Below are 12,959 nucleotides of genomic sequence, written 5' to 3'. Positions count from 1 at the left end.
TATGAAACTGAAATAAATAATAATGATATCATATGCACTCATCCCCAGTGCCTTTTCTCCAGGATTTCCAAGTGTTTCACAGACATGGGCAAGTGCTGTCTTCATATTACAGGTGGGGAGCACGAGCCACAGAGGGGAGAAGTGACTTGACCAAGGTCCCAGTGAGTTAGTGGCAGAGATGCATACAAAACTCAGGTCTCCTTCCTCTCAGGCCATGCTTGCATTAGGCTGCTCACCCCAAAGAAGTGAAGGTTTTCAAATGTTTCTCACACATCTCGGTACACAATGGCTGGTACTGTGTTTGCCCTAATAACCAGCCCCCAGAGTGCACTTCCCCATTAGCGCAGACTTGAGCCCCATGGCTGGGCTCCCTCTACACAGTGATAGCTCTCCTGGTCCAAGTGAAAGGGGGCCGCACTGCTCAGTGCCGGAGGTGTGTGCTGGGCTGCCCTCAGCTAGGAGCTGCTCTGTCTGGGGAGAGCACAAACATGCCAAGCTCGTCAAGCCTGACACTCACCTGCAGTTCTTTTATCTCTCGTGACCCCCGGAGCCGCTCAGCCCGTTCACCTTCTAGGACCTGGCAGGCCACTTCGCCTTTGAACCGCTCATCCGAGAGTTCAGTTGTCAAGTCTAAGATCTGGGGGAGTGTAACACAAAGTGAAGTCGGAGCTGGCCAAGCACACCAGCGCTCTTCTATGGGAAGCCAACAGAGGTGCCTGGATTGGAACAAGAGTCACTTCCAGTCACATGTGGTCCCTCTCCGACTACTAACAGAGCCCTGGCTGAACTGGGTTTATCTGGGCAGCTGAACATGCTCGGGGGGGTGGGGGCAGGGGCTGCATAACTGACATGGGGACGACGAGCTACTGACTTGTACTAACAGCTGATTTGGTTTCTGAAGCTTCCCCGCCTGTTCTCTGCAGACAGGATCAATGCACAGTATTGACTGACTCTCGTTCTCCTCCTGGAAACATGCTTGTTACCTCCTCTGGAAGCCTGGCTAGAACCGAAGACTGCCTTGTGCTGACGAGCTGGAAAGCGCAGTAGCTGGCATTGTCTGAGTGCAGAAGCTCCCTGCGGTAATATTCATTTGTGCATTTGCTGTACCACCTGCTGCCTCTTTTATGTGCCCATGCTCAGAACTCTGCTGACTGCACTAGGTTATATTTTCACCTTCCCTTGTCCTGAAAGACGCAATAACAGTTCAGTCTATCCTCCCATACGCCCTACAAACCCACTGGGTCGAGCCCAGTTAATCCAATCTGTACTTTAGCACCTTGGTCTCATGTTCTTAGCTCCCTTTCAGTCCCCCAGTTAGTTGTACTGCAGACTGTGTCAGGAAAGTATTTTATTGACATACAATGATTATTACAGGCGGGGCTGGGAACATCACTTATTATCAGTGTTGCCGGACACTTCCCTTCATAAGACCCTGTTTTCAGTAGCTTATAACTTTGCCAAACTACAACTGTTTGAGCTGAAATTTTCTATGCCACGTATCTGCCTCACGCTGAATTTTACTAGAATTTTTCAGCCAAAACAGTTCAGCCATTTCCAAGAACAAAGCTGGGGAAAACATGTTTTGCCCACGTTAAAAAAAATCTGGCAACCTTCTCTTTGGGAAGCTCTAGCATCTCCATCCTTCGGAGCAGTGATATGAAATTTGGCAGGTGGGTGGATCTTGTGTCAGGGAGGTGCCTTTGGCTATTCCTATGGGAAAAGTAGGAGAGGGACAAGAAGAGAGAGATCTGACAAGGATCTGGGTGTGGAGGGAGAAGTGGGACTAGGACTGGCTCGGAGAGGAGAATGGGACTGCGATGACCATCCAGGGAAGCAGAAGAGATGGGACAGGTTGGAGAGGATGGGGCAGAAGGGTCCGGCTTGGTGGAAATGAGCAGAAGAGTCTGTGCCCACTAGAGCACACTCCCTTTCACAGCCTGAATCCAAGATCCCTGAGTCTCACCATCCCTCTGCCATCAGCAAATATCTGTGAAACCCACTGGCAAAATGTCCCATCCCCTCTAGTGCCGGTCCACACAGAGGATGACAACTTACTACCACTAATGCTTACTCTGTTAGTTCAAATGGCAGAGGTCTGTATGAAGGAGCTGAAGGTTCCAACCCAGCTGATGACGCACATGGGTGCCAATGTGATCCCACCTGATGGAATTTCTATTTTTTCAGTTTGTTTTCTAAACCTAGAAAATGGCAATTTTAATAATGTTCTTTTAATGTAGGCTTATGTGTGCAACCAGTTATTTATATTACAGTAACCCCTAAAATGTGCACGGCCCTACGCAGACAGAAAAACAATGTACCGATTGCAAAAACAGAAAAAAAGCAGGAGCAAAGGATATGGCGTACAAGCAATGTGATTGGTTTAGTGACTGGCACATGGCCCATTAGTGCCACATCTTTTGTTTGGATTAGTGTGTGTACGCCCATGAACGTTCCCACGAGCCATTAATGACTAAATCAACACGGGGTGGATGGTTGTGATCAACAATCCAATTCACCACCAAGGGGAAGGGGGGAAGGGAAGGAGCAGTCGATAAAGGATTTTCCACCATGAAATGCACTTGGCTGCTCCTCCACAGGGATTGTAGAGAAGAGGGGAAAGCATTGGCCAAGGTTTAAGTCTGAGCCTCCTCTGTTTTGCTCCTTGTGGCTGTGTTTCACACCCTTTGCAAAGACGTAGAGGACAGCACTAGGTGCCAGGCAGTGGAGGAAAAGACCCTGCTTCTACAAAACGACTTGCCATAAATTGGGCAGCTTCTCTCTACTTCACACAAACGCCACTTTGGAGCAATTAATTCATTAACATGGTAATTACACTGGTGGGAGCCTAGGGACAGCAAACTTGTGTCAGCCTCCAAACAAAACCTTCAGCCCGTTCCTAGGGGACAGTGGGGATCTGTGTAAATAATGACAGAAAAACATCTCTGCCGAGAGAGCTAAATTGTTCTTTGCTGCTCACATGAAAACACTGTCATCCCCGAAGCGAATACTCATTATCTGCCTGGCCAATTTACTGATGCTTCCTCAGCCTCTGAGCATTGCAATACGCTGCATTACAGTGTTATGTGCATGCACGTGTGCACACGTGCCATGACCTCAGCCTGAGCTCTACTGCGGTCATTAGCATGAAACCCTGGCTCCGCTGAAGTCAATAGTCAAACTCTAACTGACTTCAGTGGAGCCCAGGTTTCTCCCAGACCTCGCTCCCCTGCTGGCATAGAGCTCTGTAGCTGACTCTTATGTAACTCCCCTCTCCCCTGCAAAGGGACATGCCAGGAATTCTGCCAGGAAGAGGAGGACAGGCTGGAGTTCACTGTGATCGGATTATCCCCAAGCTGGCCTTCGGGACCACAGCCAGATAGGCCTCATATAGAGCAGTTCTGGGGCTGAACCAGCTCCAACTGCAAACGACCCCTTCCCTTCCGGCCCTTGAGCTGCGCCCAGTGGATGCTGAGAACAGCTGAGGACTGAGGCTACACACGGTCATGCAGTTACACACTGGAAAGCAAGTAACTGTTGGAGCAAAGATTTTCATACAATTTGCCCGTTGCGGAAACCATACGACATCGACTGGGCGCTGCGATTAGGGTTAATCAGGGTTCCACACTGCTCTCACTGCTCAGACTGACCAGTGTTAAATTCCAGTTGAAATAATCAGCATGTGGCTACAGGACTAAGACATTAACTGAAAGCGTGATTTCCCCTTTCTGCAATGTCTATCTGACCAGCATCTGGCCCTGCAACCAGACCTGGCTGGCTGGCTCCCTTGGAGGCAGCTGGAAGGCTCCAGAAGTAGAAGTTCCAAACAGATCATTGACTCTTACAAACTGTCCAGAAAATCAGAAAAGATGGAAACATGCAGGCTTAAAACCATTTCCTTCCCCTATTTGACAGCCTCCTGGAAAACCTTTTAAGGCACTTTACAGCTTGCAGGAGGGCTGTACACGTGGCTCCGGCAGTGGAACAAGTGTAGTTTCGGGAAGTGAATTCAATCTGTGACAACGCAGAATCTATAGATAAGCAGCTCAGAGACCCGGCGAGTAGCAAGGGCCAGGTGTTTATTCATCTCACACACTCCCAATGTGGAGCCGAGTCTGGGACCAGAGTGCAGACTCCTACATGCTGCCCAAGCCAAGGCTTGTTTTGTCCTGAGTACATCTCCCAGCCCCTTCTTTCTGAAGCAGCATAACCCTGCCCCCAGCTGCTGTCTCCAGAATCCTGATATCTGCTCCAATGCTTTTAACACCCACAGCTCACAATGGGGTCACTCACTGTGCCCACAGGTTGGTGGGCTATTTTACAGCCTGCCTCCTCTTCTCCTTGTCAGCATTTGTTCCATTAAACGAAGCTACTTCTGGTATCTGCAGACAGAGGTGCTGGAACTAGGGGGGGCTGCCACACCCCCTGGCTCTCAGTGGTTTCCACCATACGCAGGGTTTACAGTTTGGTTCGATGGCTCCCCACGACACAAACTGTTCCAGCCCTGCTGTCTGCAGAGGTTGCTGAGACTGCTGTCTGAAGAGTGACATGAGAACATGTTAGATTTGTGTACAATTTCTAGTCTGATCAGAGTCCTTGTCAGGGGGCTGGATTCCAGCCGTTTTTCAGCACGCGAATACCCCGTGTCTTTGGTGAGCTGTGACTACAGGGGGATGCTGCCACTTCCTCACTATCCTTCACTTTGGGTGCGTAGCTGTTAGGCTGCCCCCGGCAGCCAGGCACTGAGGTTGCAAACCAGGGGGAGATCTGTGTGACGGTGTGGGGGGAGCAGGGGGAAGGTAAAGGGGCCGGGCCCAGAGATGTGTGAGCACTAAAGCAGACACGAGAGGAAATGCCAACAGAGCATTCAATGCTGAGATGTAGATTTGTGATGGCATTTATTAAAGGGGCATCAAAGTGGCCCATGATGAAGCTCCTTTTGAGACACTGGCCCTATGAGCTGGATGGTACCAGAGAACTCTGTTAACACTGGTCATGCTCATTGTGTTGGCCCCTGGGGCCCCAGCAGCACACGGCCCATTCCTCTTACATGAACTGGTTACCTGCTAGTTACTTCTAATCTCATGGTCTGTCAGCTGGCATCAGTGCCAGTCCCTCAAAATAACAGGGAGCCTCTAAAATTGCTCAGCAGCCAAAATAATGGCAGGCAGCGTACAACGATTCCTCCATCTGCTAGGAGTGAAAACACCCATCCGTACGCAGACATCCTAATAGAGAACAGCAATGGATATAAACTGGCCACTAGGAAATTTAGATTAGAAATTAGACGAAGGTTTCTAACCATCAGAGGAGTGAAGTTTTGGAATAGCCTTCCGAGGGAAGTAGTGGGGGCAAAAGATCTATCTTGCTTTAAGATTAAACTCGATAAGTTTATGGAGGAGATGGTATGATGGGATAACATGGTTTTGGTAATTAAATATTCATGGTAAATAGGCCCAATGGCCTGTGATGGGTTTTAGATGGGGTAAGATCCAAGTTACCCGGGAAAGAATTTTCTGTAGTATCTGGCTGATGAATCTTGCCCATATGCTCAGGGTTTAGCTGATCGCCATATTTGGGGTCGGGAAGGAATTTTCCTCCAGGGCAGATTGGAAGGCCCTGGAGGTTTTTCGCCTTCCTCTGTAGCATGGGGCACGAGTCACTTGCTGGAGGATTCTCTGCTCCTTGAGGTCTTTAAACTACAATTTGAGGACTTCAATAGCACAGATATAGGTGTGAGGTTTTTTTGTAGGAGTGGTGGGTGAAATTCTGTGGCCTGCGTTGTGCAGGAGGTCAGACTAGATGATCATAATGGTCCCTTCTGACCTAAATATCTATGAATCTATGAATCTAAAAGCTGCCGGCTTCCCAAATGGCCCATTGCATGTACCTGACCTGATAAAATTAATCAGTGGGTAATTTTCTTGGTAGATTAAATATAAAATCAGCTCTTCAAGGATTGTTAACCCATGTACAAAAATGACAACATGAAGGTTTTCAGAACCCAGCTCTCGACTCCCAGTCGGGCTGGAGAGGAGTACAGTGGAGAGGAGATGGATGTGGACAGGCATCACAGTATTCTCTCTAAACAATCTGCAAGATAATGACAGGGAGACAACTGGCTCGAGCCCAGACTTGTGTTGAATACACCAGCAGGTTTTAGACTTGTCTGACTCCTCATATAGCCAATACAATTCAACTTCAATCTTTTGGGACACACCTTAATTTGTAATTGTGATTTAATAAAACCATATAGGAAAGAGGCACAAAGAGTTAATTTGTCAGGGTTTACCTTGCTTTCCAGCAGTTCTGTGTTCTGCCGAAGCTCACTACGTGACTGCTCTGATTTTTCGAGCTTTCTTCTTAGCACTGCAAGCTCCTCCTAAATAAAATTGCCAAACACAAACTTAGAGTTCTAGCCTCCTTTGTTTATTTATAAATCTAGTTTTTCTGTTAAAAATAAGTGGGAGAGACATAATTACCTTATTAAGAAAATTTACTGGGCGAGTTTAAGGGCTGATCGCTGTTAATTGCTTGGAATGTGGTTTCTGACACTAATTTAAATGGAGGGAACATCAGCTTTGGTGTATGCACAGCACACATTTAATTAGAAAGAAGCAAACCTCAGACGCATTGGATGAGCATCCAAGTGCCTGAATGCTGCTTATCAAATAAATATTCTTGAAACCCTGGCCAGCTATCAGGCAGGAACAGCTGCGAAGACGCACACACACTTGTGAGATCCCAGCCTTTCCTCTTGCCAGGCAGGTTAACAATATTGAAAGAAGAACTTTGCCTTGCAGTGTCTTGACCATTTGATGTCCGATGCTGAACAGAACCAGAGTGTGCAGAGACATGGTTAAATGCAGACACCAAAGGGTGGCAGGGCCTTTTGGAACCTCCAACAAGTTTTGAGAGATAAGCAAAGGCTGGGGTCAGTTTTCGTTTTATCTGATCCAGCTCACACATCCCCAGTTAAAACCCACTAAGGGAGGAGGAGGAACAGCCAAAGCCAAGGAAGATATGCTGAGGACTTAGCACAAGCCACAAACTGTGAGAAAGACTAAAAGCTAGTTTTACCGGGGCAGTGAGTCCCTGTTGAAATAGACTCACTAGTGACAGAGGATGTGGAAAAAGCTAATGTACTCAATGCTTTTTTTGCCTCTGTCTTCACGAACAAGGTCAGCTCCCAGACTGCTGCACTGGGCAGCACAGCATGGGGAGAAGGTAACCAGCCCCCTGTTGAGAAAGAAGTGGTTCGGGACTATTTAGAAAAGCTGGACGAGCACAAGTCCATGGGGCCGGATGCGTTGCATCTGAGAGTGCTAAAGGAGTTGGCGGATGTGATTGCAGAGCCATTGGCCATTATCTTTGAAAACTCATGGCGATCGGGGGAGGTCCCGGATGACTGGAAAAAGGCTAATGTAGTGCCCATCTTTAAAAAAGGGAAGGAGGAGGATCCTGGGAACTACAGGCCAGTCAGCCTCACCTCAGTCCCTGGAAAAATCATGGAGCAGGTCCTCAAGGAATCAATTCTGAAGCACTTACAGGAGAGGAAAGTGATCAGGAACAGTCAGCATGGATTCACCAAGGGTAGGTCATGCCTGACTAATCTAATTGCCTTCTATGATAAGATAACTGGTTCTGTGGATGAAGGGAAAGCAGTGGACGTGTTGTTCCTTGACTTTAGCAAAGCTTTTGACACGGTCTTCCACAGTATTCTTGCCAGCAAGTTAAAGAAGTATGGGCTGGATGAATGGACTATAAGGTGGATAGAAAGCTGGCTAGATTGTCGGGCTCAACGAGTAGTGATCAATGGCTCCGTGTCTAGCTGGCAGCCGGTATCAAGTGGAGTGCCCCAGGGGTCGGTCCTGGGGCCGGTTTTGTTCAATATCTTCATAAATGATCTGGAGGGTGGTGTGGATTGCACTCTCAGCAAGTTTGCAGATGACACTAAATTGGGAGGAGAGGTAGATACGCTGGAGGGTAGGGATAGGATACAGAGGGACCTAGACAAATTAGAGGATTGGGCCAAAAGAAATCTGATGAGGTTCAACAAGGATAAGTGCAGAGTCCTGCACTTAGGACGGAAGAATCCAATGCACAGCTACAGGCTAGGGACCGAATGGCTCAGTAGCAGTTCTGCAGAATAGGACCTAGGGGTTACAATGGACGAGAAGCTGGATATGAGTCAACAGTGTGCCCTTGTTGCCAAGAAGGCCAATGGCATTTTGGGATGTATAAGTAGGGGCATTGCCAGCAGATCGAGGGACGTGATCATTCCCCTCTATTCGACACTGGTGAGGCCTCATCTGGAGTACTGTGTCCAGTTTTGGGCACCACACTACAAGAAGGATGTGGAAAAATTGGAAAATGTCCAGCGGAGGGCAACAAAAATGATTAGGGGACTGGAACACATGACTTATGAGGAGAGGCTGAGGGAACTGGGATTGTTTAGTCTGTGAAAGAGAAGAATGAGGGGGGATTTGATAGCTGCTTTCAACTACCTGAAAGGGGGTTCCAAAGAGGATGGCTCTAGACTGTTCTCAGTGGTAGCAGATGACAGAACAAGGAGTAGTGGTCTCAAGTTGCAGTGGGGGAGGTTTAGGTTGGATATTAGGAAAAACTTTTTCACTAGGAGGGTGGTGAAACACTGGAATGCGTTACCTAGGGAGGTAGTGGAATCTCCTTCCTTAGAAGTTTTTAAGGTCAGGCTTGACAAAGCCCTGGCTGGGATGATTTAATTGGGGATCGGTCCTGCTTTGAGCAGGGGGTTGGACTAGATGACCTCCTGAGGTCCCTGCCAACCCTGATAGTCTATGATTCTATGATTCTAAATGGAACTATGGTTGGAGCAGGCATCATTCCACTGACATCAGAGAGCTGAGCCTGGTCTGCCAGGGGTGAATCTGGCCTGCTAGCCCTGTTCATCACTGCAGAGCCCAGTGTTTGGCAGCCAGAAATCAGCTGCTGTACATGGTCCCTCCCTGGACTAGGTGGTCTGCTTACCAGAAGGCCGATATTTCAGTGGTTCCTCAGGAGCCTTTGGAGTTGGAAAGAGCATGGGGGCGGGGGGGTCCCGGGAAAGTACATTTTCATGGTATGGAGTCTGGGCTCCATGCTAGATTGTTTAGGGCCCCTGGAAAAGAACCTCCATGAATGTGGCGCATAGAAAAGTCCCCCTCTTTAAATGCCCCTTCTCCAGGCAAGCTGAGGGCTGCTTCCCACTTCTCCATTCGGATATGTTAGAGAGGGGCCTGTTCCAGAACTTTATATCTGGACCCTCTCACGTCCCAGTGATGGGGCCATGTCTAAACCAAAGCCAGAAAGGGCCTCTTGTCCAGAGCCAGGACTGGGATGGGATACAGTGCCTGTATTTGCAGCCAAACAGCTGGTCTTGCCTTTGTAATGGGCTTGAATTTAATTTCACAGACCGACTTGTCACCTGTGTGTTTCGTTTTATTCTAAGCTGAGGTTCAGATTCCCACTTTCCCCAGGTGTCCCTGAAAAGCCTTATTCTTATTTCTCGGACAAGCTGAAAACACATTACCCAGCTCACACAGTGCAGGACTGGAAACAGGATTTAAAAATTGGGTATGACCAACAAAATGTGTCTTTCTTCTGGCAGTAAAACCTACTTCCTGTCTGGCTGGCATGCTGAGCATCCCATTCAGTGTCTTTGCTCTACTGTTACATACGTTTTTGACTCGGAGCTGGTCTTCCACTATGTTCACACTAAGCAATGGCCGAACATAGCTCATCAGCTGCCACCACGGCCAGTCCTTCACCACGTGGAACACCGCCAGATTCTTCTGGATGCACCGAATGGCTAAGCGCTGAATCTGAAATTAGAGCATCAAAAACAATGGCACTCTTCCAACAATGACATCAGTCTCACTCCAGTATAGTGAGATATGAGCAAGAGTTCCAGATGAGTGCTAAAATGGAGCACTTCGCCAGAATCGAAACAGGGCATAGGACCGTGCCGCTTCCAGCAGAGACAAGGCCAAAGAGCTTGGTATTAAAGAAGATCTGAAGGGTGTTACCAACTAACATCAATACGTGGTTTAGGGAATGGATTGTTCATTTTCCAGGCTGCACAGGACTGTGCTGCTTGACTTCCGAAAGTCAGTACACATGGCCCTGAGCCGTGGTTTGACCTGCCTGTGCCTAGTTGCTCAGTTTCATTTGGCTTTGCAAGATTTAGCTTGAAAACTAGAATGTACAAATTAAAAATGAACCCTGCAAACTTTTTAAATATAATGAGCTGTGTTTTTAAATACAATGTGCATGCATGTGTGTGCATGCATGTCGAGAGGCTGTTGTTAACGTTACACAAGACCCAGGAATTCTGAAATATAGGAGCCAGCATGGGATACCCTACTCACGCTAAGCAGTACCTTATGCCAGGAGCTGCCCCCCCAGTATCACTGGGGCTGCTCACGGTGCTATTCAACAGAAGTACAGGGGTCATAATATGGCCCATGATCAATGGGCAAACGTTTGTTCCATCTCCTATTCAATAGGATCATTTCAAGCTTTTCCAGAGGTACCGACAACGTACTGCCTGGGGAAATGAGACCTCTCTCCTGCCCAGGGTGACCTAGGGCAACAGGAGAGAATACAGGAATGCCCAGCCCAGCCGTGAAGCAGCAGATCCACGGGTCACCTCCGGCCCAGCTGGGTTCTCCCAAAGAGGTGGGCGACCCCTGTAGCATGGTTGAAGCAAAGGAGCACAGGAAGGCGGTTACCTTTAATCTCTTGAATTTCTGGCGGGAGAGGAAGCCCTTGCAAGCTGCCTGGAGCAGAATCATGTTCTGGGATATCAGCTTCTCCCGCTGCTTCTCCAGCCTGGAGACTATGCCCGGCTTCAGGAAAACCTGGGGGCAATGGATGGAAATCGTTCACTGCCAGAAATGTGGCCTCTCACCAGCATTTGTCCAGAAGGAAATAAGAGCTTTTCTTTTAACTGTGGCTTAGTGACCACCCCGCTAAAGCCAATAGGCCATATTCTGGCTTCTGATCCCCGCCCGCCAGCCTTCCTCTGAGATCTGCAGGAGTTCCACACGTGGGTCTCCAGACTCTATCCCTATGTCTATAACAATTAATGGTCCATATACAGTGGGTGGGAAGAGTCCCCCCTCTGCCCAGGGCTGGTGTGCCATGGTTCTGCCGTCATTGTCCCCCCAGCACAAAGGGAAAGGGCAGCAGTGAACCCCTCAGAGCTGAGCATGCTGTAGCCATGGTCATGTCCTGATGGCCCCTCAGGGCCCAGCAAATCCTCACCCCAGATGGATGCTGTCGGAGGGAAGCACAAGCTATGTTTTTTCAGTGACTAAGAATGAGGGCCCACTCCCACCCCACTTCAAGGCATTGTTCTTGCTCTCTCCAGACATAACATCTCCACCACTGTCAGTAGGGCAGTGAACCTGCCCTCCCAGCTCTGGTTGCGGGAGCCTTAATGGACCCCATTGTATTCAAACTTGCAGTTCACTCACCATTTCTACTGTCTACACCGCCCTTTCTTTTACAGGTTCATGCCCTAACTCCTACTCAAAGCTGCATGGGGTTGAGACATTGACTATGGATCATTGGTCATTACCTGCTTTATGGGCAGATGACATTGGACTCTCTGTTGCAAAATGCATTTGCAATAGTGTATGCATGATGCGGTAACAATGGAACCCACGTACCAACGCAGGTCAGGAAGAAACAATTATGTCATTTACTTTACCTGAGCTTGTTACAAACATGCCTCAAACAATATAGATTGTGCTGATGTATTTGTATTTTGAAAGATCAATAGAAGGCTAAATTCAGAGATCCTGTTCCACTCCTTAGTCAAGCAAAATGCTCAGTGCTTTGACCAATATGGTTTAAATATTCCATATTACCCTTTTTATATTGAAAACTAATTAAATTAAAATAAAACTGTATTTGTGAGCCTTATAATATAATTGAAATCTATATTTTAAAAGAACCAAAATGGTATAAGAGAGCATTTCCAAGAAACCTGGCTTTCTTGAGATAATGCTATGATTGCTTCACCCCATTTGATTTTCTCATTAATGGCTATATTAACTTCACAATCCAGTACAAAATCAATGTTCAGAGTGACGAAAATATGAACTCCGATATAACAAGATTTGACTGGTGCTGCTATCGTGCTTATTGATAAAATAAGAGGGGTTCACAGAAGAGATCATTGCAAACTATTGTATGCAGGACGAAAGAAGGTTATTCTTCTCCTGAGAATAATTCAATGAATTACATTTTTTCTCTATAGCATCCCTGAGATAGAGGCAGCAGTGTATATATAATTAATTTATCTCTGTGATTAGCTTTAAGTTTGAAAGTGTTACTATGGCAACTATTCATCTGGAAATGTCCTGCTTGTAGGATCTTAATGGCTTGATGTATAGTTCACATCAAGTAACATTGTCAGAAGTGACTGAGTGAGTTAGGAGCCTAAGTCTCATTGATTTCCATCGGGACTTAGACTCCCAGGTTTCAACATGGAAGCAAGAAAAATGTCTTTCACTGTATTAGGTTACTAGAGAATAAGTTCTGAATCTAAAGTGCTCCTGGTCACAAGCCTAGATTTTACACTGTTACGACACAAGGACTGTGGACAACATACCTGACTGTGTCCCACTGCTACACTTTTCTTTTCCAGATCAAGTACCTGGAAGAGCTCTTCTATTGCCTGTAGAGAAAGAGCACATTACGGACTGGACTGGTGAATTCATTGACCACAGAGACCTGGGTTTGACTTGTATTGAAACAACAGGGGATTGGCATATATTATACTCTTCAGGCCAAATCAGACCCAAGTTACCCTCCACTAAAACTGACAGAGAGCTGCAATTATAACAGGCCTACAGTGTCGTGCTGAGGGGACGGGTGTGGCCAGATTAATGGTGTTAGTCTACAGGGTGCACAGTTTTGGTGCATAAGCACTA

At 47.4% G+C, this 12,959-nt stretch overlaps 1 protein-coding gene across 1 annotated transcript in view; it reads right to left on the bottom strand.

Annotated features, from left to right (window-relative positions):
* MYO18B (myosin XVIIIB) overlaps positions 1-12,959 on the bottom strand; it is a 197,441-nt gene that overhangs the window by 94,814 nt on the left and 89,668 nt on the right. Inside the window, exons 21-25 of the mRNA XM_037878962.1 lie at positions 12,638-12,703; positions 10,749-10,877; positions 9,696-9,839; positions 6,290-6,379; positions 518-637 (exon numbers count right to left, since the gene is read on the bottom strand). Coding sequence (XP_037734890.1) covers positions 518-637; positions 6,290-6,379; positions 9,696-9,839; positions 10,749-10,877; positions 12,638-12,703 — 549 coding nt within the window. The remainder of the gene's footprint in view (positions 1-517; positions 638-6,289; positions 6,380-9,695; positions 9,840-10,748; positions 10,878-12,637; positions 12,704-12,959) is intronic.

The sequence above is a fragment of the Chelonia mydas genome, chromosome 15, assembly GCF_015237465.2.
Source record: "Chelonia mydas isolate rCheMyd1 chromosome 15, rCheMyd1.pri.v2, whole genome shotgun sequence".
Taxonomy (NCBI): Eukaryota; Metazoa; Chordata; order Testudines; family Cheloniidae; genus Chelonia; species Chelonia mydas.
Note: the sequence above shows the minus strand (reverse complement) of the source record. Positions and strands in the feature narration are given on the sequence as shown.